The sequence below is a fragment of the Trachypithecus francoisi genome, unplaced genomic scaffold, assembly GCF_009764315.1.
Source record: "Trachypithecus francoisi isolate TF-2019V2 unplaced genomic scaffold, Tfra_2.0 Lachesis_group10, whole genome shotgun sequence".
NCBI classification, from domain to species: domain Eukaryota; kingdom Metazoa; phylum Chordata; class Mammalia; order Primates; family Cercopithecidae; genus Trachypithecus; species Trachypithecus francoisi.
This window is the reverse complement of record NW_022681455.1, coordinates 96,706,442-96,728,908: the sequence shown is the minus strand read 5'-3', so window position 1 is coordinate 96,728,908 and position 22,467 is coordinate 96,706,442. Positions and strand designations below refer to the sequence as shown.

At 55.3% G+C, this 22,467-nt stretch overlaps 1 protein-coding gene across 2 annotated transcripts in view; it reads right to left on the bottom strand.

The window, feature by feature from the left end:
- The window catches only part of GNAO1 (G protein subunit alpha o1), a 168,388-nt gene that overhangs the window by 17,621 nt on the left and 128,300 nt on the right, over positions 1-22,467 (bottom strand). For both annotated transcript variants that reach the window (XM_033218447.1, XM_033218448.1), the window contains exons 4-6: positions 11,051-11,211; positions 4,698-4,826; positions 2,706-2,835 (exon numbers count right to left, since the gene is read on the bottom strand). In XM_033218447.1, the coding sequence (XP_033074338.1) occupies positions 2,706-2,835; positions 4,698-4,826; positions 11,051-11,211 (420 nt within the window). The remainder of the gene's footprint in view (positions 1-2,705; positions 2,836-4,697; positions 4,827-11,050; positions 11,212-22,467) is intronic.

Genomic DNA, 22,467 nt, shown 5'->3' with positions numbered 1-22,467 from the left:
TCCAGACACCTTTGTCACGGGCTGTCACCCCAGCTCTCACCCCAGGCCAGAGAGGGATGCGCAGCGTTGACCAGAGGATGGCTGAGGACCAAGGCCTGAGTCCCTGGGGCCTGGCTCTTGCCTCTCTGAGGCAGACAGAGCTCCCACATCCTAGAACCTGACCTCTAGCCATGGCGTCTGAATGTAGTAGTCGCAGGAGCTATTCACTGAGTGATGATTCCTGCGTACAGGCACGTTTACAGCTTTTAGCCCAGTGGTCCTCATGTGGCCTGCGAGGCCATTCTACCATCGTCACCATTTACAGAGGAGGAGGTGCAGGCCCGGGCTGGGTGGGGTGGTTGCCCATGATCACAGAGGTGGCAGGGGCGACGCTAGACCCTGGACCAGATCTGTCTGACTCCCAAGTTACCACCTCTGCACGCGCCCCCAGCACACGGCGACGACTGCTTAGCTCTACAGCAGCAGTATTCTTGCTGCCACCATGGCAATGAGCTGCCTTTGTGGCTGCTGTTAGGTTGCAAAGTCATCCCCATTCCCTGCACGAGTTGCTACTCCTCCCCAGGCTGCGAAGGTGGCCAGCTTTGGGGAAGGAAGGACACAGGAAGAGCCTGCCTGTGGCTCCATGTGCTTTGGCTTCTCCAAGGTCCTCTGCTCCAGCCCTTGTGTGGAAGGGTAGGGGAAACAGGGAAAAAGGAAGGTGAGAGAAGGTGAAGACTGGAGGGCAAGTGCTCCAGGCAACAAGGCCCACAGGCTGGAAGGTCACCTAGTGCCAGGCCCAGCACCAGGCTCATGCTCACCGGGGACCCGTGGGCCGCAGAGCTTGGGGCCTGTGGCTGCTAGGCCCACCCAGACGTCCCTTTGCTTCCATCTTCCAGAGGTGAGTGAGAGCCCAGCCCCATGGCCGGTGGGCCTGGGACTTGGGTTGAAGCCATCCACAGGCCTGGCAGGGCAAGTCCAGGGAGAGGCTGGATTCCAGGGGGAAGGGCCCTCCTGGCTTCCTGCCTCCAGCTCCTTTGCTGTCTTTGAAACCATGGTGGACACAGGGAAAAAAGGTGAGCCAAGTGGAGCTCAGACCCCAGGAGTTAGAGCAGTGGCCCTAACAGCATAGAGTCCAGCAGTGAGGAGTGGGAAATGTTTGGGCAGTCACTGTGGGGGCGTGGTCAGGAGGCTGACCTGGGCTTTGGGTGGCCAGTGAGTCTGGGTCCAAGCATGGCCCAGGAAGTGCATCCACCCTTGCCCCACTCAGCATCAAGACTCAGCTGGTGACTGACATCACTGCCTGCAGATGCCATTGAGAACAATTACAACAGAAACCCAAGTCAGGGGTACAAGTGGGCCTGAAATAGGAAGAGCCAGGTGGGTGAGCCTGTACACGGAACGGGTCCAGACTACCCACACCACCAGCCCAAAGCCCCATCACTCTGTGTAAGCCCCTCAGGACGGCGGCTCCTCCTCCCTATAGCACTGTGCCTGGTAGCCCACACTCCAAAGCTCATCCCATCCTCGTAAAGCCCAGTGGACCAGTTGGGCCAGAAATGATGAGGAAACAGACCCAGAGAGAAGACAGGCCTCACTCAAGGCCCAGCGTGACAACAAGCTCCACCTCCAACCTGAAACCCTCGGTGCCAGCCCGCAGAGGCGTGGGGTGGGGTCTGCATGTGTTCTAGACAGAAGGAGATGACAGATGGCAGGCTGTGACCCCATGGCCTATGGGCCCCGCTGTCAGGAGTGTTGGGGCTTATCTCCAGTGACCCTGTGGGCCATGCTCGGTGCCTGGCGGGCTGCAGCCCAGAAGGGGACCATGAAGTAGACCCGCAGGCTCAGGGCAATCACCAGTTACCGCACAACCACCAGCTTGGCACTGCTGTCCCAGAAACAGCTCCAGAACGCTGCACATGGATCACCCATCCCACTGCTGACAGCCCCCAACAGGCAGGTACTATTAGTATCCCCCTTTTACGGAAAATAGTAACTGAGCCGGAAAGGGTGCTGCCTAACTCAGCAGCAAGCCAGTGAGTAGCACAGCCAGGACTAGGCCCAGAGGAAGGCTGCACTCTCCCAGGGGAATGTCGCCTCGCTGAGGCCCCAGGCTGAATGTGAATCTGGCATTTGGCAAAGGAGCCCAGAGCCATGACTGTCACTCACCAGCATGTCCCATCCCCATTGCCCTTCCTGGCCCATCAGCCCCACACACTGCTCCCCAGCACCCCCGGCCCCACACAACTCTCCTGCAGCATCCTGGGCCCTCCCCACCTCTTCCTCAGCATCCCTAGCCCCACACTGCTTCAGCAGCATCTGAGGCCAGTGCCCCATGGATGGCTGTCAGGCGAAGACTGCTATTTCTGTTGCATGTACATTCTTGCTTGGCTGCCTCCTGGTTTTTTAGGGTTTGCTTAATTTTGCTCTGGCCTGATGGCCTCTGTGACTCCACCAAGTTACGGAAGAGGCACGTTCTGCATGGCTATGTGTGATCAGGTTGCACACACAGGCTCCGTCACACTGGCATCATGAGGCATTTGCCTTGGCAATACCGAATTGGTGGAGAGAGCCGGCACGGCCCACCCATGATGGAAACCTCTAACCATGACAGCTGGCTGGACCCCAGAGCCACTGTGGGCACCCGAGGCCCAGTGCTCACAGGGCTCGCCTGTCCTGCGGCCGTCTCCTCAGTGCTGCCCCCTGCCCGGGGGGCCCAGGCCACTTACCGTGGTTTCGTCTTCGTGGAGCACCTGGTCATAGCCGCTGAGCGCGACACAGAAAATGATGGCCGTGACGTCCTCGAAGCAATGGATCCACTTCTTGCGTTCAGATCGCTGGCCTCCGACGTCAAACAGCCTGTAGGAGGCAGGGAGTTGGTAGGCGCAGGGTCCAGGCAGGTGAGGGCTGCCTGGGGATCAAGCTGTGAGCATCCTGAGAGGCAGAGGATGGGGCCCACGGTGCTCAGAGCCTCACTAGAAGCCCTTACTAGAAGACCTCGTCATTCCAGGTGCTGACAGACAGCTGGATCACTATCATCCCCAGGCACTGCCCCCAGAGTCTGTCCTGGGACTGGCTGTGCTCACATATCACGACTCAAAGACCTGCCCTTGCATCTGAGGCATTTTACTAAGAGGGTGCATCTGAGCCACCCCCAGGAAGGACTCTGAGAGTCCTCCTTTCAGAAGGACCCTCCCCTCAGTCTATTCCTTCCTGGGTTTGCTCTGGACAAACTCCAAACCAGCGTGGCGGGGAAGCAGGCAGGAGATGTCACCTGTTATGTGGATGGCAGAAGTGAGCCACCCATGGGCTTAGGACATGCCCAAGCTGGTGACAGTCCAGCTGCAGTGGAGCTGGGTCTGGCTGTGGACAAAGCTGGCGCTGTCACCTCTGCCCAGTACGGCCCCTTTCTGGCTAATCAGAGCCTGGCCTCTTCCCCTCTCAGACTCTACCCCCGAGGGGGCACAAAAACTCTGGGAGAGATTGTGGGCAGATGGGACTTATGTCCTGCGAGTAAAAGGTCAATCTCCCACCCCAATCCCCAGAGTGAGGAGCCCTGCAGCCTCCTGGATCTGGGACGCCTGCTGACACACAGCCTGCCAGAGGGGGACAGGGAAGGATCCCTGGTCCCACCAGACACAACAGAGCGACTGCAGGCAGAGATTAAGAGTGGGCTTGGAGCAAGGAATGGGTCTGGTTCTCATTCTCTCACTGGCTCCCCTAGATCCCACCTGCCCATTTGTAATGCACGGCTGTTGGCGGATGGCCTCTGTGACCCCTCCAGAAGGCTTATTCTCAGACCCTGCCTTGCTGGGACAGTTGAGCTGAGATCCCCATCCTGTGCTCCCATTGGAGGAACAGGAGAGACCAAGGAGCCTGGGAAGGCAAGAGAGGCCCCTCAGGGCTGCTCTGACCAAGGTTTTGCCTCCCAGATCCGTGGAGGCCTAGCGGTTCCTGGGCCCAAAGCCTCCGCCCATCAGTCTGAACAGGAGTGGGCGGGAGTCGGGGACATGGGAGGCAGGGAATATTAGGATTCAGCTCTCCCTGCAGGGGGTCCCTGCCCTCCCCTTCTCTGCTGGCCTCTCTTCCCTGCAGGATGGAGCAAGGGCTCCCAGGCCTCCGTGCATGCAGGTTACTGCAGGTGGGGACACAGCACTGCGGCAGGACCCGGGGAACCACTTCACCCATCAGGCCCCTGCTCTGAGGCCCAGAGCCCCTGGGTTCTAGCCATGCTCCGTGCCTGAGGAAAGTTCTGCTCTTGCTAGGCCTCAGCTTCCCACATGTACCAGGAGAGGGTGGGTCCGCGCTCTCTGCTCCTTCCAGCTGTGGGATGACGTGGGTCCTCAGGGTCTCACAGAGGCAGCCTGGGCTTACCCAGCCCCACTCTCGGCCCCTCCCCATAAGGTGATCTTGGAAGGGCCCCCTGGTAGCCCACCTCCTCCTCCTCCTTGGAAGTCACCTCAGGGACGGGCTGCCCCTCCTTGTCCAAATCCTCCCTGCTCCTTACAGCCTCACTCTGGGAAGGAAGCCTCCTTGCTCACCGCAGCCCCTAAACTTGGCAGAAACACAGGCAGGTTCCTTCTGGTATCCAGCTGCCTGCCCCAACCCGTGGGGTCCCTGGGGCAGGATGATGTTTGGGTGCTGCCGATGAAATGCGCTGAGAGGCTGGACATGTCCCCTCTTAGCCCTCGCCAGGGCCTGGGGGCCTCCCTGGGCCTCACCTGAAGTGGAGGTTCTTGAATGTGAAGTGGGTTTCTACGATGCCAGTAGTTTTGACCCTGGTTCGGAGGATGTCCTGCTCGGTGGGCTGGTAGTCGGCGGCCCCAATCCGATCCAGGCTGTCCAGGTAGCTGAGGACAGCAACAAACAGGCGACCATGGACCAAACGCCCGAACATTGTTCAGGACTGGCCAGGCCACCCACTGTCGGAGTCCAGTCTCAGTCAGGGCCCCTCCAGGTCACTGTGGAAACGATATCACCTCCATCCCGGGCCACAGGGAGTGGGGGCGACTGAGGAAGAGGGTCTTAGGGTCTTGGCCTCACACTCTCATTCATAGCCAAAAGGGCGACGCACGCAGCTCCTGGGACACTTAGACAAGGTCAACCTTTTATATGAGACTACCATGTTTATAATAATACTGTTTTGTCATTTCTTCATGTAAAAAATAATAATGGCCAACAGACAGGTTCTATTCTTTCCATGTGTAACCATGTTTCATGCGTCATTTCCCTGAGTTAAATGTACTAAAACTGGGGCTCATCGAAGGTAAGTACTTTGCCTGAGGCCATGACGCAGACCTTTGGCCCCAGAGGCCATATTTTATTACTCGCTGGGGCTTCGGAGGCCCCCGAGCAGCTCCCTGCCTTCTCCACACTTCCTTCTCACTTACCAAGGGATCTGTGTGCCCCTTCCAATTTGACGCTCTTGGAGGCTCAGGGCTACACAGCCTTACAGCGGCTGGGCCTCCCTGGGACCCAGTCTTTGGAATCAGGGCTCTCTACCCCTGCTACCTCTTGCTGTGGGAACAGACCAGGCCTTTGCATGTCACCTGCCCAGGCCTCAGGCCAAGCACTCAGAGGATGCTGCCTGCAAGGGCTTTGGGGTTCATTATGGGTTAAGTTTGAATCTAAAGCCAGGGTAGGATCTGGGAAACCAGGAAGTAGGGAGCTGGGCCAGGCCTGAAGGAAGACTCAGTGATCCACAGAGCCTACCAGGCCACCCATCCCAGCTGCCAGGGTGAACCACAAGCAGCCCACAGGGAGGAGCCCCGAGTGTCTGAACCACAGGACGATGTGGGGTCCCATGCTGCATCTGCTTCAGGACCTGCTAGGGGCCAGCTTGCTGGCTGGACCTGCAGTCACCACTGCATGAGAGACGGGCATGCTGACCAGCTCATGAATGTCCACAGGGCTGGGAAGGGCAGATGCCGTCACCAGCTAGGGTGTTCACTGATAGAACCCAGTGACAATCCTTGTGAGAATGACGCTAAGAAAAGAAAACAAAAGGGTGGATTCCAAGGCTCAGGCGCGGTGGCTCACACCTGTAATCCCAGCACTTTGGGAGGCCGAGGTGGATGGATCACGAGGTCAGGATTTCGAGACCATCCTGGCCAACATGGTGAAACCCCGTTTCTACTAAAAATACAAAAATTAGCTGGGTGCCTGTAATCCCAGCTACTCAGGAGGCTGAGGCAGAAGAATCACTTCAACCCAGGAGGCGGAGGTTGCAGTGAGCTGAGATCGTGCCACTGCACTCCAGTCTGGGTGACAGAGCAAGGCTCTGTTTCGGAAAAAAAAGAAAAAAGAAAAAAAAGAAAAATGAACTTGGCTGGGATTCCAGTCCAGTTCTGACTGGCTCCAGACCCCATGCTCTTAAATTGGACTCTATTAACATTTTAAAAATCCAGAAAAAAAATTTAAACAGGACTCCCGGTCTCCTGTCCTGAGCCTGACTGCCTTCTGTGGAAGGGCACAATGTGGGGATGGGGGTGAGGGAGCCAAAGCTGCAGAGCAGACCTGTACGTGCCCCCAGCCCCACAGCCTCCTCGCCAGCCAGTGGTATCTGGGCAGGCTCTGGTCTCAGCCAGAAGGAGCCCCTCCCAAGCCTCTGTGCCTGCCCTGCCCTGGCGCCCATGACCTCTGCTTCCAAGCTGTGAGGACGTCCCCCGCATCTGCAGCTGGACACCAGCCTGGAAGTGTCTGGTCCTGCTCTTCCTTTCCCAGCCAGGGCAAACCATCTTTAGACGGGCAACCTGGCCCTCTGGCCTCTCTGTGCTGGCCGAGCCTCATGCAAGGAGACGGCTGTGGAGGGTGGGGTGAGGGGTGGGAGAACTGCTTAGCAACCCAGTCGGGAAGGCTGACGGCGCACCTGCTGCCCATCCCACCTACCCACTGTTCCAGGAGCTGGGGATGGGGCAATCAACACAGCCCCACCTTCCCAGGGCCTGCGTTCCGGGGGAGTGTACACACGTGTGTGAGGTGATCAACAGGAGAGTCAGAGATACAATACATCGGGAGGTAGTGTCAGAGAACGAATCAGGCTATTAGTGATGGGGGAGGCCTACTGGGGGCTGCTATTTGATGCAAGGTAGTTGGGGAAGGAGTCTGGACAGGGGAGACTGAGGGGAATGAGGGAGCAAGTGGGCCTCGAGGGGCCCGGTGGAAAAACTGGCAGGTGTGGCGGCAGGAAGCACACGTGGAGGGGCCAGGTGGTGGGTGAGGCTGGGAAAGGTGGTGGAGGTGAGGGTGGCCAGAGTCCGGCTGGGGCAAGCAGGCCCTTGAGGTCATTGTCAGAGCTTGGGCTTTTATTCTGAGTGAGATGGGAGCCCCTCAAGGGTTCTGGCCAGAAGCATGTTGACAACGGCCCTGCTGCTGTCAAGAGAGCGGGTCAGCGGGTGGGGCCTGCAGAGCTGCTGTCATCACCAGATGGCACTGGCACAGTGGGGGTGGTTGTGGGGGGTGTGAGTGGTCAGAATCTGATGTACCTGCCAGAGGAGCTGCATCTGCTGGTGGCCTGGGTGTGGGATACAGGAGGATGAGCAGAGGTAGAGATACCTCCAAGTGGTGGAATGAGACACATGTAGAGGGAGGGAGGAGCACACAGAGCAGGTTCTATGGGGAGGATGGGAGCCAGGGGTCCCACGGGCTCATGTTAACTTGAGACTCATTTGATGTTCAAACAGACACTGAGTAGGCAGAAGTCAGGAGAGAGGGCTGGGCTAGCAATATGAATTCGAGAGTTGTCCAAGTGTACAAGGTGTTTAAAACGAGACAGGAGAAGGTCACCAGGCACCAGGCCTCTATAGGAGGTGCTTCTGGGATGGAGCTTGGGGACGGGATACAGCAGCCCCCAGCAGACCTCCCCTGTCATCAACTGCCTGGGTGGGTGGGCAGGAGGCATCGAGGGAGTCTGGAAAGGGCAGCCCGAGAGGAGGAGGGTGCTGGGAGTGAAAGGAGGTCTCAGGTACTGGGGGACTGAACCCCGAGCCCTGAGTGGGAGGAGGCTGATGGAGCAGCCCCCAGGATAGGACTGGGCTATGAGCCATCTCAGCAGGCGGAGGAGCAAGAGCCCAATAGGAGTGGGGTCAAGAGAGAAGGTGAGGAGAAGAAACTTCGGGTGCCAGCATGGACAACGCGGTGGGGAACTGGATTTGAGGAAACCCAGCGCCAACCAGGCCCCAGAGTACCTTTCACAGCCCCTGGATGGATGTGCCCAGGGTTTCTGGGACCCGCCTCTAGGTGGTTATCCAGAGGGGAGAGTCAGCCCTGCTCAGAGAGGCCGGGGGGCACGAAGAGTCTGCTCAGGAGCCTCTGCCCTGGTCCCTTCCCTGTGAAGGGCTGGGCAGAGAGGTGCTTTGATGGTTGGGGCATTAGGATGTCAGTGGCACCCCCTGGAAGCACGTGCTGTGGCAGCCCTGTGAGGCCTCCCTCTCCTTTCCAGCACAACACACCTACCCTGATCTGCTTTCTATACTGGGCCCAAGACTTCGTCAGAAGCTGAGGTCTAACTGCTAAGACAGGAAATGTGCCAGGCCCTTCCGGCCCTGAGCACCCGTGTGTCCCCTGCCTTTCCTGCCCTCTCCCAGAGGGGAGACACAGAAGGCTCAGCCACGGTGACAGAAGAGAATAGTAACATCATCAACCTGGGAAGTGGAAAATTTGAAAGAAGGCAGAGACGAGGCTGCAGGGAGGAGAATTTCCTCAGCTTACTTGGTGGGGAGTTGACAAATACTGACTCAAGTTTCTTATTTAAAGTTATAAAGGTAAGCACCGGAAGAACTAAAAATAATCCTGTAACCAGCAAAAAGCCGGAGGTGAAGGTGGAGAGCGGTGGAAGGAAGGAAGGTGAGCTGAGCTCCCTCGATTCCAGAGTGGGTGGCCGTAAATACTATTTTGAGTCGGAGGATCAAGTTTTTCTGGATGCCACTGGGACAAATAAATGGAAGTGGGTAAAAGTGGGAGGGGCAGGGCTGGTGAGGGGAGTAGGAGGAAGACTGCTTCTCATTTTATATGCCTCTGCATTTGTTTAAATTTTTTTTTTCTTGTAATGGATTCATGTTATAATTAGTGAAATGGGTAAAAATGTAAGTGGAGAGCAGGATTTGGTGAGCCACTAGAAGACAGATTTGGGCCAGCTGGCCCTAAAGGCCCCTGACGGTCTTGCTGACTCTCGGGAAGGAGGCCCTGGACTCCATGGCAGGGACAGGGAGTGGTAGAAGGGAGGAGGGCAGCTGAAAGTCACTCTCTCCTGCCTGGCTCTGGTCTGTGATTTGAGCATACGAAATGGTGGACACTGAGCTTCTGGGCTCACTACCCTGACCACCAGGGTGTCCCTGGGAGCTCATCAGGCCCAGGGACCTAGGTAGTCATCACCTGGAACTCACAGGACTTTGGCATTTGCCCTGCGGTCAATCTAGGTGTGCAGAAATGGGAAGCCGCTCCTGGCCTTGCTCAAGTCCCTAGTCTGTTGGCTGCCATGTGGCCTGTGGAAATGTCCAGGAGTGAACATTGGCCTCAGCCATTGTCCATTGGCATTGCGTAGATTCGGGTTTCTTAATCTTGGCACTATGGATGTCTGGGGCCACGCAACTCTTTGTTGTGGGGGCCATCCTGCACACTGTGGGATGTTTAACTGCATCTCTGGTCTCTACCTGCTAGATGCTGGGAGCACCACTCTAGCTGCCAGGAGCACCACTTTAGCTGCCGGGAGAACCACTCTCGCTGCAGCCATCAAAAATGTCCCCAGATGTTGCTGAATGTCCCCTGGAGGCAAAATGGCCCCAGCTGAGAAGACCTGGTGAAAATGGCTGGACTGGATCATGTCAGAGTCTTCCCAGTCAGTGGGGTAAAGCGCAGAGGCTCCTTGCAGAAAGTCCCCACTGAATGTATGGGTACCAGATTGCAATTGCAAAAGTGGGGTGTGTTTCCCAAAAGCCAAGGAGGCAACCCCAGTGTCTCCATGACAGAAGAAATGTCCCTGACCAACACTGACCATCCCAGGGCTCTGGAGCCTCCAATCTAGGGGCCAAGGGCACGGAAGCAGTGAGGATGTCCTTGGAGATGCCTAGAGTGATAAAGCTGCAGCCAATGGACCTGTGACCTGCAGTCATGGGAAGAGCCGGGAGCACCTTCTAACCAGCTCCAGCTTTTACCATTTCCTACTTCTACATCTTCTCTTCTCTCCTCTTCTTTCTCCCTCTGTCCCCTTCCTTTCCTCCTTCCACCCTCCTGCCCTCCTGTCATCTCCCTTATTTAGTTATAACAGAGTATTAAAGTATACATTTATTATATTAGACTTACATATTCCTTATTTATTTATTTATTTATTTATTTGAGACGGAGTCTCGCTCTGTCTCCCGGGCTGGAGTGAAGTGGCCAGATCTCAGTTCACTGCAAGCTCCGCCTCCCGGGTTTACGCCATTCTCCCGCCTCAGCCTCCCGAGTAGCTGGGATTCCGGGCGCCCGCCACCTCACCCAGCTAGTTTTTTGTATTTTTAGTAGAGATGGGGTTTCACTGTGTTAGCCAGGATGGTCTCGATCTCCTGACCTTGTGATCCACCCATCTCGGCCTCCCAAAGTGCTGGGATTACAGGCTTGAACCACCACGCCCGGCCCTTATTTTTAATTTTGAAGATAAGGGAATGGAAAACTTATTATTTTCTCTATAAACAAAATGGCACCACTTATTTTCTGTCTATATGGCTGTTGGTTTGGTTTGTATTTATGGGGTCAGGGGCTCCCCATGAAAAACCAAAGCTGCTACACTTGAAAGCCATCTTTTTGCAACGCCAGGCACTCCTCGGGACAGGCCAATGACAAAGTCCCACCCTCTGGGAATTTCCACTGTGTGGTTGTCTCTTGTGTCCTCTGCCTTCTCTGGCCTCTTCCTTCTCCTGGGGGGCAGGAAGAGAGGCCCCTTCTCATTCCTTCCTGACACCCCCCACCTGTAGTAGAACATCTCCCGGCAGGCATCACCTCAGACGAGAATCCTTGCTCTGCCAATCCCCATCGCCAGTCCCCTTCCACTCCCGCATCACTGCCCGGCTCCAGGCTGTGCACCTGCCGGGACACTCACTATTTGGCAGAGTCGTTGAGCTGATACTCCCGGGACCGGTTGAAGCACTCTTGGATTCCTGAGTCGCCCCAGAGCCGCATCATGGCAGAAAGCAGCTCTGCAGAGAAGGGCTCGGTGTCTTCCATCCGACTCACCACGTCGCACACCATCTTGGCGTCAGCCTGTGAGGAGAGGTGGATGGCGGGCTTTAAGGCTTCGGTGGGGACAGAAGACCCCTGCCAGCCAAGGGCTCTCCCCTGGCTGGGACTGTGATGAGGGCCCAGCCAGTGTGGCAGGACCACAGCTCAGCTCACAGCCTGCTCTGGGGAGGGCCACGATCTGAGCATGCACAGTCGGGGTTCATGGGGCCTGTGGGGCCTTCTACCACATGGACATCCTAAAGCAGGAGCTCCAAGCCACAGCCGATGGGGCCCCAGAGTTTTCCGGGGCAGGAAGGGAGAGTGGGCTGGGCTCTGTTCTCCACCCTCCAACTCAACCAGCAGCTCTGCTTTCATCCTGAAAACACAGTTATTTTGTTTGGGGGAGAAAAAAAACAATGTTCTTTGCTGAGTTGTAATTTTCTACATTTCTTACGCAGGCTGGAATGGAGTCCTTAGAATTGGGCTATGTGGAGGAGCAGGTGTTTGGGTGGAGAATTCTGGTTAGCTGAGGGATGGGCCACAGGGGGGCTGTGCCTCAGGACGGGGGGAGGGGAGGGGCTGGTTGCCAAGTGAGTGCAGATGGCAAAAATATCTCATGCCAACATTAAATCTCAAGAACTTTGGCCCTTGGATTGCTCAAAGTCAAAGGCCATTTTCTTAATTTTTCTTGATTTGTTTGTGACCTGGGGCCTACCTTTCTCTGGGGGCAGGGGAAGCCCCTAGGTCAGGTGAAACATGGGAATGGGAAAGGACAGGTAATGAGCTTGGAGCACTCTCCTCCTCTGCCTCCTCCCTTCCTCCTTGTCTGAGTGGGTGTAGCTGAATTTGCTTAAGGTGCACAAGTGTAGGCTGAGCCTTCTTGAAATTACAGAAAAAGTACTGCATAATTAACAGGATTCTTCCCCTTCCCTTCATTCTGGATATCAAAGTAGGGTCACCTGTTTTCAAAGACTACAATCACATGCATGTAACATCACAACCAGGAGTGTGGTAGTCTTTGAAGACAAGAAGGCTCCTGGAGACATCCCAGGACTGCACTGTCACTGCCACCTTGCACACGGGAGTACTACTTAGTGTACAAAGGATGTGGTGGACACACTCTGTCCTCAGAACCTCCCCCACCTCAGGAGCGAGTGGCAGGAGCTGTGTCATTGGGCCTTTCACCCCTCCTCTGCCCACACCCGTTGTCCTGTGCCTCTTCAGCTCCTCCTGCTAAAGGCACAGTATATTTCCTGTCTGCTTGATGTTGAGTATGGCACAGGACTCGCCACGGTCCACAGAATGGTGCAGGAGTGGCACTGTGCCAGCTCGAGAGGCCATTTTTCTGCTGGTCCTCATGGGCCCTGCCATCGCCATGAGGCTCTGTCATTCATCCTGGGAAGAGGACCTGGGGAGCTGGTGGCCTGGGGGTGGGATATGGGACAGAGTAGAGCCTGCCCTGGGTCTCTGATCTGCAGCAGAACTAAGTGGCTGGGTTTAGGAGAGGCTTGTTAGATGGCACTGCTGTGGCACAGCTAATACAGTATTACCATCCCCACTTCATAGTGGGGAAACTGAGGGCCACAGAGAGGAAGACACTCACTTCACAACCCGATGGTGAGTGGCAGGGCTGGGACTCAAGATGAGGTACCTTTGGACTCCAGGCCCACCCTCTGTGATCACACCCCCCTGTGCCAAGAGCACCCTGGATGGCCGACAGTGCCTGGTAGAGGGGTCTAGACCACAGCTGAACTGGCCTTGCCCAGGAAGACCTGCACTCCGTCGGAGGCAGCTACAGCCTTTCGTGTCCAACTCGGAGTAGGTGAGAGCAGAGCAGGTGCTGCCCCGGGCCACCCTCCTGCCTCTGCCCATGGAGCTCACTGCCTCGGGGGTATAGCTGGCTGCACAGTTTGGGAGTCGGTGCCCAGGACAGACAGGAATGGGCAAATACCCCAGCTTCCTTGCCCTCCCAGGGAGGCAATTCTGAGACAAGCTACACAGTCAGACAGGATCCCACAGGATGGAGCCCCAGCTGCCAACGTGGCAGGCCACCCGTCAGTTCCCCTTCATGGCTTCCCTCCCTTCCTGTGTGGCTTCCCCACTGCCTTGGTGCTTCCTGAAATGACCTCCCAAATAAACTCCTTGTCTTACCCAAATCCTTGTCTCAGGGAAGCTTCTAGAGGAACCTAAACCTCTAGACGCTGTCTTGAGGACAGCAAACCCCTGTCTCAGCCCCGGCACCAGACATACCCTGTCTTCTTGCTCTTCACATGTCTCTGTGGCTGACAGGACTTTGCTCAGACCACTCTCCTAACCAAAGTGCAAGTTGACCACCACCTGAGTGGCCCCTCTGTCCCTGGCTGAATCCTAGCAGGCCCTGAGAACATCCCTGCCTAGTGACCACTGCCTGCCCGCGGGGCACCATGCTTCAGGGTGTGCACCAGCTGAGTGGCACTGCGAGATGTCCCAGCAACAGGGAGAGACATGGCTGGGAGCACAGGGCTGGGCCAGGAGTGTGCTGGACCCTGAGTCCTGTGGAGCCCAGGCCAGCTTCCAGTCCATACCAGGCCCTGGGAACCAGGTATGAGATGCCAAGGCAAGGAAGAAGGTCGATGAGTGGAGGAGGTGGCTGGTGGGCATGTGACCATGCTGGGCCACCTGTAGTCTTTCCCTGGGATTTTTCAAAGGGGGAAGCTTAGGAGGATATGGCCCCAGAGCCACTAGTATCACTGAGACCAGTGTCCCCCAACCCATGGAGAAGCCTCTCAGAATAAAGCTACCAGAAAGAAGCAGGGAAGTGTCATGGTATTTAGGTCCCCAAGGCTGGATCCCCTTACCCTTCATGTGATCTGGCCTGTGAGCCCCATCCCGTTAGTTTCTGCCACTTACACTCACAGAGACCCTGACTACTACCAGGCCCGAGACAAGGTGCTCAGCACTGGAGGAGGTGGAGGCAGGGAGCTGGGGGCCCTCCTCCAGCTGCCTTACCCCTGGTTTCAGCCTGCATGAGTCCTGGAGCCAAGAAGAGAGACCGAGACCCCACTGGAGTCTGGGAGTGGCATACACCAGGCCTACCATCTCCCCGATTTCACAGGCTCTCCAGAATTGGGATATTTTATTCATGTGTGCATTATTATTATTAATTTGAGATGGAGTTTTGCTCTTGTTGCCCAGGCTGGAGTGCAGTGGCATGATCTCGGCTCACTGCAACCTCCGCCTCCCGGGTTCAAGAGATTCTCCTGGCTTAGCCTCCCAAGTAACTGGGATTACAGGCATGTGCCACCACGCCCAGCTAATTTTGTATTTTTAGTAGAGACGGGGTTTCTTCATGTTGGTCAGGCTGGTCTCGAACTCCCGACCTCAGGTGATCCACCCACCTTGGCCTCCCAAAGTGCTAGGATTACAGGCGTGCGCCACAGCGCCCGGCTGCATGCAGTATTATTATTAGACAATTATTCTGCCGCAAACCCCTTCAACTCCCAACCCTCTGATTAGGCCAGAGGAGAGAGACTGATTGCCCAGCCCATGGCACGTGGCTCTAGAAGTGAGTGGGAGGTACTGAAAGTCTGCAGGCATCCTTGGGGATGGGAGAGACACAAAGAAAATGAGGTCAGCATTTTCGCTGATCTGGGAGTTTTGTGGCCAAGAAAAGGTCTATACAGAAGAAGTGTGAGGCCAAAGCTCTTCCAGAATTGAGCTGTCCAGCTAAGGTGCCATTTACATGTCAGAGCAGAAGGGCGGTGAGAAAGTTCTGGCAGCTGTGCCCCCTCCCATTGCCTGTCCTGGGAAGGAAGCTACAATGGTGCAGAGGCTGGAAGGCAAAGTCCCCATGCTGACCTGACCCAGCTCCCAAAGGTCAGTATCCCCAACACCCCAGTCCTTAGGGTCCAACTTCGCCCTCACCGGGCATGAAGTAGTCCGAGCCCCCTTGGCAGCAGTGACCTGGAAAGCCAGCCCTGGGGCCTGGGCTTTGGGTGCCCCAGGCAGGCAGGGATGACTCAGGGCAGCAATAGGTGGGTGAGCAGGGGCGGCGCCTCCACCTGGGGCTAAAAACAGTGCAAGGACTATGAGTCAGGGAACTGCAGCGATCCTGCTCCTTGCGCCTGGCTGACCTCGGGCAATCTTGGGGTACTTTCCCATCTGAGGAATGCGGGTGGTGGACCTGGCAAGAGTTTTCCAAACTTCCTTCTTTGGGCCCCACCTTCACGGTTTCTGCAGATCTGTGGAGCACCTGAGTCAGAACAAGTCAGGACCCGAGAGCAGGGTAGGGGACGCCTATGAGGCAAGACCTTCCCTGGACCTGAGGATCACATGCTAACGTGGGGGCCCTGGAGCCACAACAGGCTTTGCAGGAGGACACTCAAGAGGGTGCAATTTACAAACCGAGGCCACAAACCTACTGTGCTCCCACGTTTGAGCTTCCATGTGTGACCTGGAATTTAATGGGTCCCACTGCAGTAGGATGCATTCTACAGCTTGGGGACATCTGGGATAGATGATTTCCTGGGATTCTCCAGCAGACAGCCCAGGGGTCTAGGCCTTCCGTTGTGGGCTGGGAGGGGTCCTGTGCTGGCAGCAACACCCCCTGGCCCCCCGCCCTTTCTGCTTTCTCCTGTCTTCCACATTGGCTCAACTCCTCAAACTCAAAGACCGGGAGACTTGCTTGATTTCACTGCACCTTCCTATGCCCAGTGCCCTGTGGTTCCTCTTTCAAATCTGCTTTCAGCTGTCTGCTCCTCCCCATCTCCTCCCCTACTTCTGAGTCCAGGCCTCCATGGTTCCCTCCCAAGGGCTCCCTGCCTCGGTCCCTCTCCTCTTCAGCCTGTTCCTCACACAGCAGGAGACCATTAGTTTCCTCTTAATGTCAATTCTCCCCTTCTCCTTTACAAAAAGAATCCAGAAATTTTTAGTTGGGCACACTGATATCCAACTAGAAGGCTGATTTTTTTTTTTTGCTTACAGCTAGTTGTGACCATGTGACAAATTCTGCACAATGACAGGTAAGCTGAAGTGAAGTAAGGCCTCAGGAAAGGTTGTTTTAAAGGTAAGGGGCACCCTTTTTCTCTCATTCCCTCTTTCCTAATGCTTGGAAATTGGATGTGATGGCTGGAGCTCTAGCAGATAAATGGGATCATGAAGACAAGGTCAACACCTTCAGGATAGTGGAATAGTGATCCAAAAACAGCCTAGGTCAAGGACCAGACTCCACACTATCTGAAGTCATCCTCACACTATCTTCAGTGTGTATTTTCTTAATACTTAAATTCAACTTCTGTCTTATTTAAGGCATAATTTCCAGAGTCTCTGGTATTCAGTTAAACTTAATCCTAATGGGTATAGCTCTTCCTCTCAACAGCTGCCCATCATTCCTGCATTCCAGACTCCTTGGGGCCTACGAAGCCCCTGCCTGCTCTCTGTCCTGACATCCTCCCACTTTCCCCGTCTCATGGGGCTCCAGTCACACAGCCTTACTCCTGTTCCCCAAATAAGCTGGCAATCCCACCTCAAGGTGCTCCATCTGCCCAGATCACTCTGGTCTCCGTCCCACCCTATCTCAAATGTCACCTCCTCAGGGAAGCCCACCTCCCTGCTCCCACAGCGCACAACACACACCGTGGTACAGCTGGTGCTGTATGTGCCGGGTATTCAGGGCAGGCATCGTTTCCTGATTTCTCACGGTACTGGGCCTCACACAGTGCTGGTAGAGAGCTGGTGCTTAGCCACGTTTCCAGGATGTACGGATCCTTGGCATTTTAATATGACGCCTGGCCCCAGTTTCTCACTCAGTCCTATCTATCCTCCAGCTCTTGTCAGTTTGTATCTTGTGATTACGGCAGGTGGGTATCCTGCTTAGGTGAGGCAGCTTGCTAAAGATCACACCGCCAGTAAGGAGAGCCTGGACTCAAAGTCAGCCTCCTCTATGTGCCACAGCCAGCAGCTCTGGACTTGACATCTCAGACAAGACCTGGCCGCCTGAGGCCCGAGCTGAGAATTAACTGGCACCTAACCTAGCCCCCAAGCAGACAGGAGGGAGATGCATAGGATGGAAGGGCCAGGCCTGAGGGGAAGGAGGGGCTTTGCCAGCACAAAGGAGGGTGGCGGGCATCATAAGCAATTACTAGAGCCAGGAGAGGCCCTGCTCCTTAGTCTGCCTGCTTTTAGGGATCTGGGGGACGGGGCTCACACTGAGCCTGAATTTCCTATCCAAGGCTCCTCCTGGGCCTATGGGGTGTGTGTGTCGGGGGGTATTTTCTAGCACTGTTCTCTCTGCTACGGCCCCATCACACTGCTGTTTCTTGCTGGTCAGAGCATGCCTGGGTGCCCAGGCCATATGACACATGACAAAACACATGCATGTCCTCTGGGCAGACTCACCAGGTGCTGTAGTCTGATTGTTTATGTCCCCCTAAGATTCTTATGCTGAAATCCTAACCCCCAAGATGCTGGCATTTGGAGATGGGGTCGTTGGGAGGTGATTAGGTCTTAAAGGTGGAGCTCTCACGAAGTGGGTTAGTGCCCTTATAAGAGAGGCCCCAGAGACCCACACCCCTTCCACCACGTGAGGACACAGCAAGAAGGGGCCGTCCACGAGAAAGTAGTCCCCACCTGACGCTGATCTGCCAGCACCTTCATCTTGAACTTCCCAGCTTCCAGAATTGTGAGAAATAAATTTCTGTTATTTATAAGCCACCCAGCATATGGTATTCTGCTATAGCAGCCTGAATGGATGAAGATTCCAGGTCTGGCCTGTGAGCGTTTATGCAGGGCAGACTGCTAGAGCTGACTTCTTCAGAAAACTCACTGTGTGCTCCCGCCCCGGCAGTGCTGCAGGAGGGACAGCAATGACCGCTTCCAGGTGGTAGTGAAGGCCTGCCCGCTCCTCTCTGCCCAGCTCTGCTCTGCTGGGCAGCTGCCCTCTCCGCCTCTGTGGCTTTTTTCTCTTGTTTTCTGGCAGAAGAACCCTAGTTCCCAGAAGGGAAGCACCCTTCTCCAACCCAGTCTGAGCGGTTTGTGTTGAGTTGAATCTCCTCTGATTCTAGGGGTGGACACATGCTCTAGGCTTGGACAACCCATCTCACTGGCCTGTGAACAGTCTGGGTTAGGCAAAGAATCCCTATTTGTCAAATTAGACTAACAATCAGTCTCCAGTACTAGCCAGCCCCAGGACACTTGTAGCAGCTATTAGGAAAGAGAGGCTCTCAAAGGGAGGGCCCCTCTGAGTGTGCAGCCATCAGTGAGGAAAGCAGAGCTGAGAAGGAGGCACCTGAGTCATGAGAACATGTCAATGCCTGGATCCAGCTGTGCCTGCAGCCACAGAGACCTCTGGGCTTTCTAGTTACTTGAGTCAATCAACCCCCTGCTTTGAAAAATCCAGTGGAGGATATGTTGTTTGTTTGCTTGGTTTATTTTTGCACTTGTACCCCACATAGTCCTATTACGCTCCCTAATCTGCCAAGGCTAATGTGGGGCCTACCTCCTGCAGGAAGACCCCTCCCATTCCTGCAGCACCACTGGCTTTCCCGGCATCTGAATCCGATCCTCTCTTACTATCTGACCACACCCCATGCACAGTGCCCACATGCCGCGAGGTGTTTCCTGTGTGGGCGGCCCCTCTCTCTCCCATGGGACTGGCAAGGCACTAGCTGTGTTGTGAGCACTGGCCACAGGCTGCACACTAAAGGCAGTCTGGGGGATTCAGTAGCAGGCAGTCCTGTAAGGAGTTCATGGATATGCATGTCTGCCTGAGGCATGAAGGAGTGGGCCCCTCTTCCCACCACTGTCCCCATGGGTCTGAGGCCCAGCTACAGAGAGGAGGGGAGGGGCTCTCTGTTATGTGTGAGGAAAAACCTGACTGCGTTTCCTCAGGTGTGCAGGTGCAGGTGGGATGGGTTTTGCAGTCATTAAGGGCCCAGAATGCCCCCACCTCATCATTCTGTGCCTGCTGGAATCCACCATGGAATCCAACATCTGACTTTCCTGCCACCCCACACCTTTTGAGGAACCTCCTCTGCTCACTCCCTCCTTGGACTTTTAGTCTTGCTCCATGCAGCCTTCTGGGGGCTTCAGACTGCAAATTCAGGAGCTACCCAGACCTGAGCTCCAGCTTTAGCTTCCAGCTTGAGCAAGGGGTATCACCTTTCTGAGGCTCAGTGTTCTCACCTGCAAAATGGGGATGACAGCACCATCATTTTCTTTGCAAGACTGTTGTGTGAACAAACGGAGGGAAGTGAGCACAGGGATGGCCCTGATGGGTGGGCTGCGCTGGTGCCCACCCAGTGGATGAGTATACACGGCTCCACCTCATGGGCTGCCCAGGGCTGCCACATAGAGATAAGAGCAACCTGCCCACCCTCATGATGATCGGGGGCATGGGAGGAGGACGGGACTCTTCTTTAGGGCATGGCTGGGGCTGTGCATTTCTGAGTGTTAGCAGTAAGTGAGATGCCATTCTTATGGGTTTAGGATCAGGAGGCCAGGGCAGGTTGTCATTTCTCAAGGCCACCTACAGGACTCTTTTCCACATCAATGATTTAAAGACAGCAAGAACATATTTTTTCATAGTAACCAGTACAATCTTTCCGGTTAAATGATATCTCATTCTTAATGCTGACAAATAAATGGCTCGAAGCTGCCATGGTGGAGGTGAGGCATTTTGGGGGAACCTCGAGGCTCTGGAGAACCCCCTATGTAAACTTTGCACTGCACCTGTGAGCAGCTAGAGAAAGGGGTGGGCAGGGAGAGGAAGAGCCTGTGGAGACAGGGCCCAGGGGACATTCCAGCATTGAGACGGGGTGGGGAACTTGGCACAGGTGTCCCCCAGAAGTGGGTTGCTTTGGGCTGCTGCTGGGGAGCAGGATGCCCGGGAGGTGGTGGGGTAGTGACGCTCCGGAACTGGCAGTACACAGAGGGTCCCTTATCCTGGCACACAGGCCCTGTGTCCTGCCACGAGGATATGTGCTGCTGGCGGCTGGTCACAGGTGTGCTGGGGAAGTAGTATCCCGGTGACAATCAGTATAACAGCCCATGGTGCCCAGCAGGGAGGGACGCTGCTTCCAGAAAGCTCTCTCCAGTCAGCCAGCTGGTCCCCGGAGACAGAACCCATGCTCCGAGGAGGGGTGTAGGCTCCCAGAGCCCAGTCAGGGCCCTGATCCCTGTGCACCCAGCTCCTACCCACCAGGACATAGACAGTCCCCCTGCACCAGCTTCTACTGCCATAGCACCTCCTTCCCTGCTTCTCAGAGATGTAGCAGATGCCTGTCTGTCCTGTGCCACACCCCAGGGGTGGTGATAGTGACCAAGAGAACCTTAGCGACAAGGATAGAAGACCACATTCTCCACTCACACGTCAGATACTGCAGTGACTTGGAAAAGCCCAGGTATATTCTTTGTGTGAAACCGGGATGGCAAACTGCACTTCTAACACTTGAGTCTTCAAAACCCTCCCTTCTCTTCATGGCAATGTAAGCTTTTCAGAAAATATCAGTGGCAAAGAGGCTTGGAGCTAAAGCCTAATAAAAGGCCTCTTCTCTCTCAAGGGATGAGGTACCAAGGATATGATGGGGAAATGAACAGGGATTTTCATTGTGTGACCCAAGTTCAAATCCTGGCTTCTGCATCTTTTTAGCCCTGTGACCTTGGACAGAACACTTAACCTCTGAGCCTCTGTTCTCTCACTACTTCCCACTGCACAGGGCTGTTTGTGCAGATAAAACGGGCTGAGGATGTGACACAGCTTTGCAACATGAAAGAAGCCTGCAAATATTAGTTATTATAAGCAAAGATGAAATGCCTCAGACACAAACAACAAGCTGACACAAAATAAGCCCGCTTTGTACAAGACTTTCTAGGCAAGCATGATAATCTTGATAACAATAATCATAGTAATTATTATAATAACCCCTTCCATTTGAGGAGCTGCTTTGGATCACTCAGAGCTTTCCTCCACCTCTAATCTTTTAGGCCAAGTGAAGTGTGAGTCTGCAGACATGCACGCGCGCGCGCACACACATAAACACACACACACACACACACAAACCCAGTCCTCCAGTTGCATGGAAAAGCCTCCATCTGGCCCCACCCTGCCCCATGTACTGTAGTTGTCCCTGTACCCACCAGGGGGCAGGAGTGCACAGGCCAATGGGAGAGGGAGCAGTGAGCTAGACCCGCCGAGCCAGAGACCAGGTATTGCAGGGCCGGGCCCGGCGGCCATCGCTGCCTTCCTTGGGCTGCCGACTTGCTCTTCAATGGGAAGGGGCAGAGAGATCTCAGCCGCTGGCGGCCCAGCCTAGCCACTACAATTCCAGCTGGCAGAGAATTCTGGGTACTTAGTAACTAGCGATCCCACCCAGGCCTGCACATCTGAGGAAATACCGTCACATTCTCTCCGTTCTCTCCGGCACAGGAGAGAGCCCCCTGCCCCTCCCTCTCTGCAGCTGGGTCTCAGAATAGTGGGGAGCACTCCCTTCCGGGGCGGGGGTCTGCTTTCCTGGCCTTGGGCTGGCAAATGCCTCTCTGCCTGTGACTCTCAGTGGAAGTGGTACCAAATCGCCACCCCGGGGGCACGTTAGACATTTGTGATGAGTCTTTGGTAGTGGCAACAACTGGGCTGCTGCAGGCATTTGGCAGCTGTGGCTCTTTCCTCGCTTGGGCTTAGGAGTCTGAGCAAGGCCTGCACCTACAGAACATCATCAGCTCACAGGGTCTCTCGAGGAGGAAGGGGACCTCATGGACCCATCATTGCTTTAGGGAAGGGAACCTTCCTGGTTCCCCGAAAAGATCCTGCAGCAGAACCAAGGATTCAGTACCATCTCTAATCTTGCTTTCCTTTTACAGTTAGGATGATGATCCTCCCACTCTCTTCTTTCAAATCCATCCATCATCCCGTCTCCCGCCAGCCAGCCACACATCCTGTACCACCTACCCAGGATACCTACCTATCAAACCTTGTGCACCTACCCATCCATACATCATCTACTCATCAGCCACCCTAGTTCATCCATCCACTCACATCCCTCCCAATCCACCACCATCCCCTCCACTCTTCCCTGGCATCTATCTATCCCTTAGTTACTCATCCACTCCTGTTTGATCCAACTCGCCTCCCACCCAGTCATTCTCTCCTTGATCCACTCATCCATTCACCCATCTACTATGTATCCATTTACACCTGCTAGGTGGCAGACACTCAGTAGGGTCTGGGCCTTAAGGACTTTCACATTCAACATAAAGGGAATCTCCCCAGCCCAGTAGCTGGTGCCTTGAACGCAACAGGGTGGAGGGAAAGCAGCCCGTATGGCT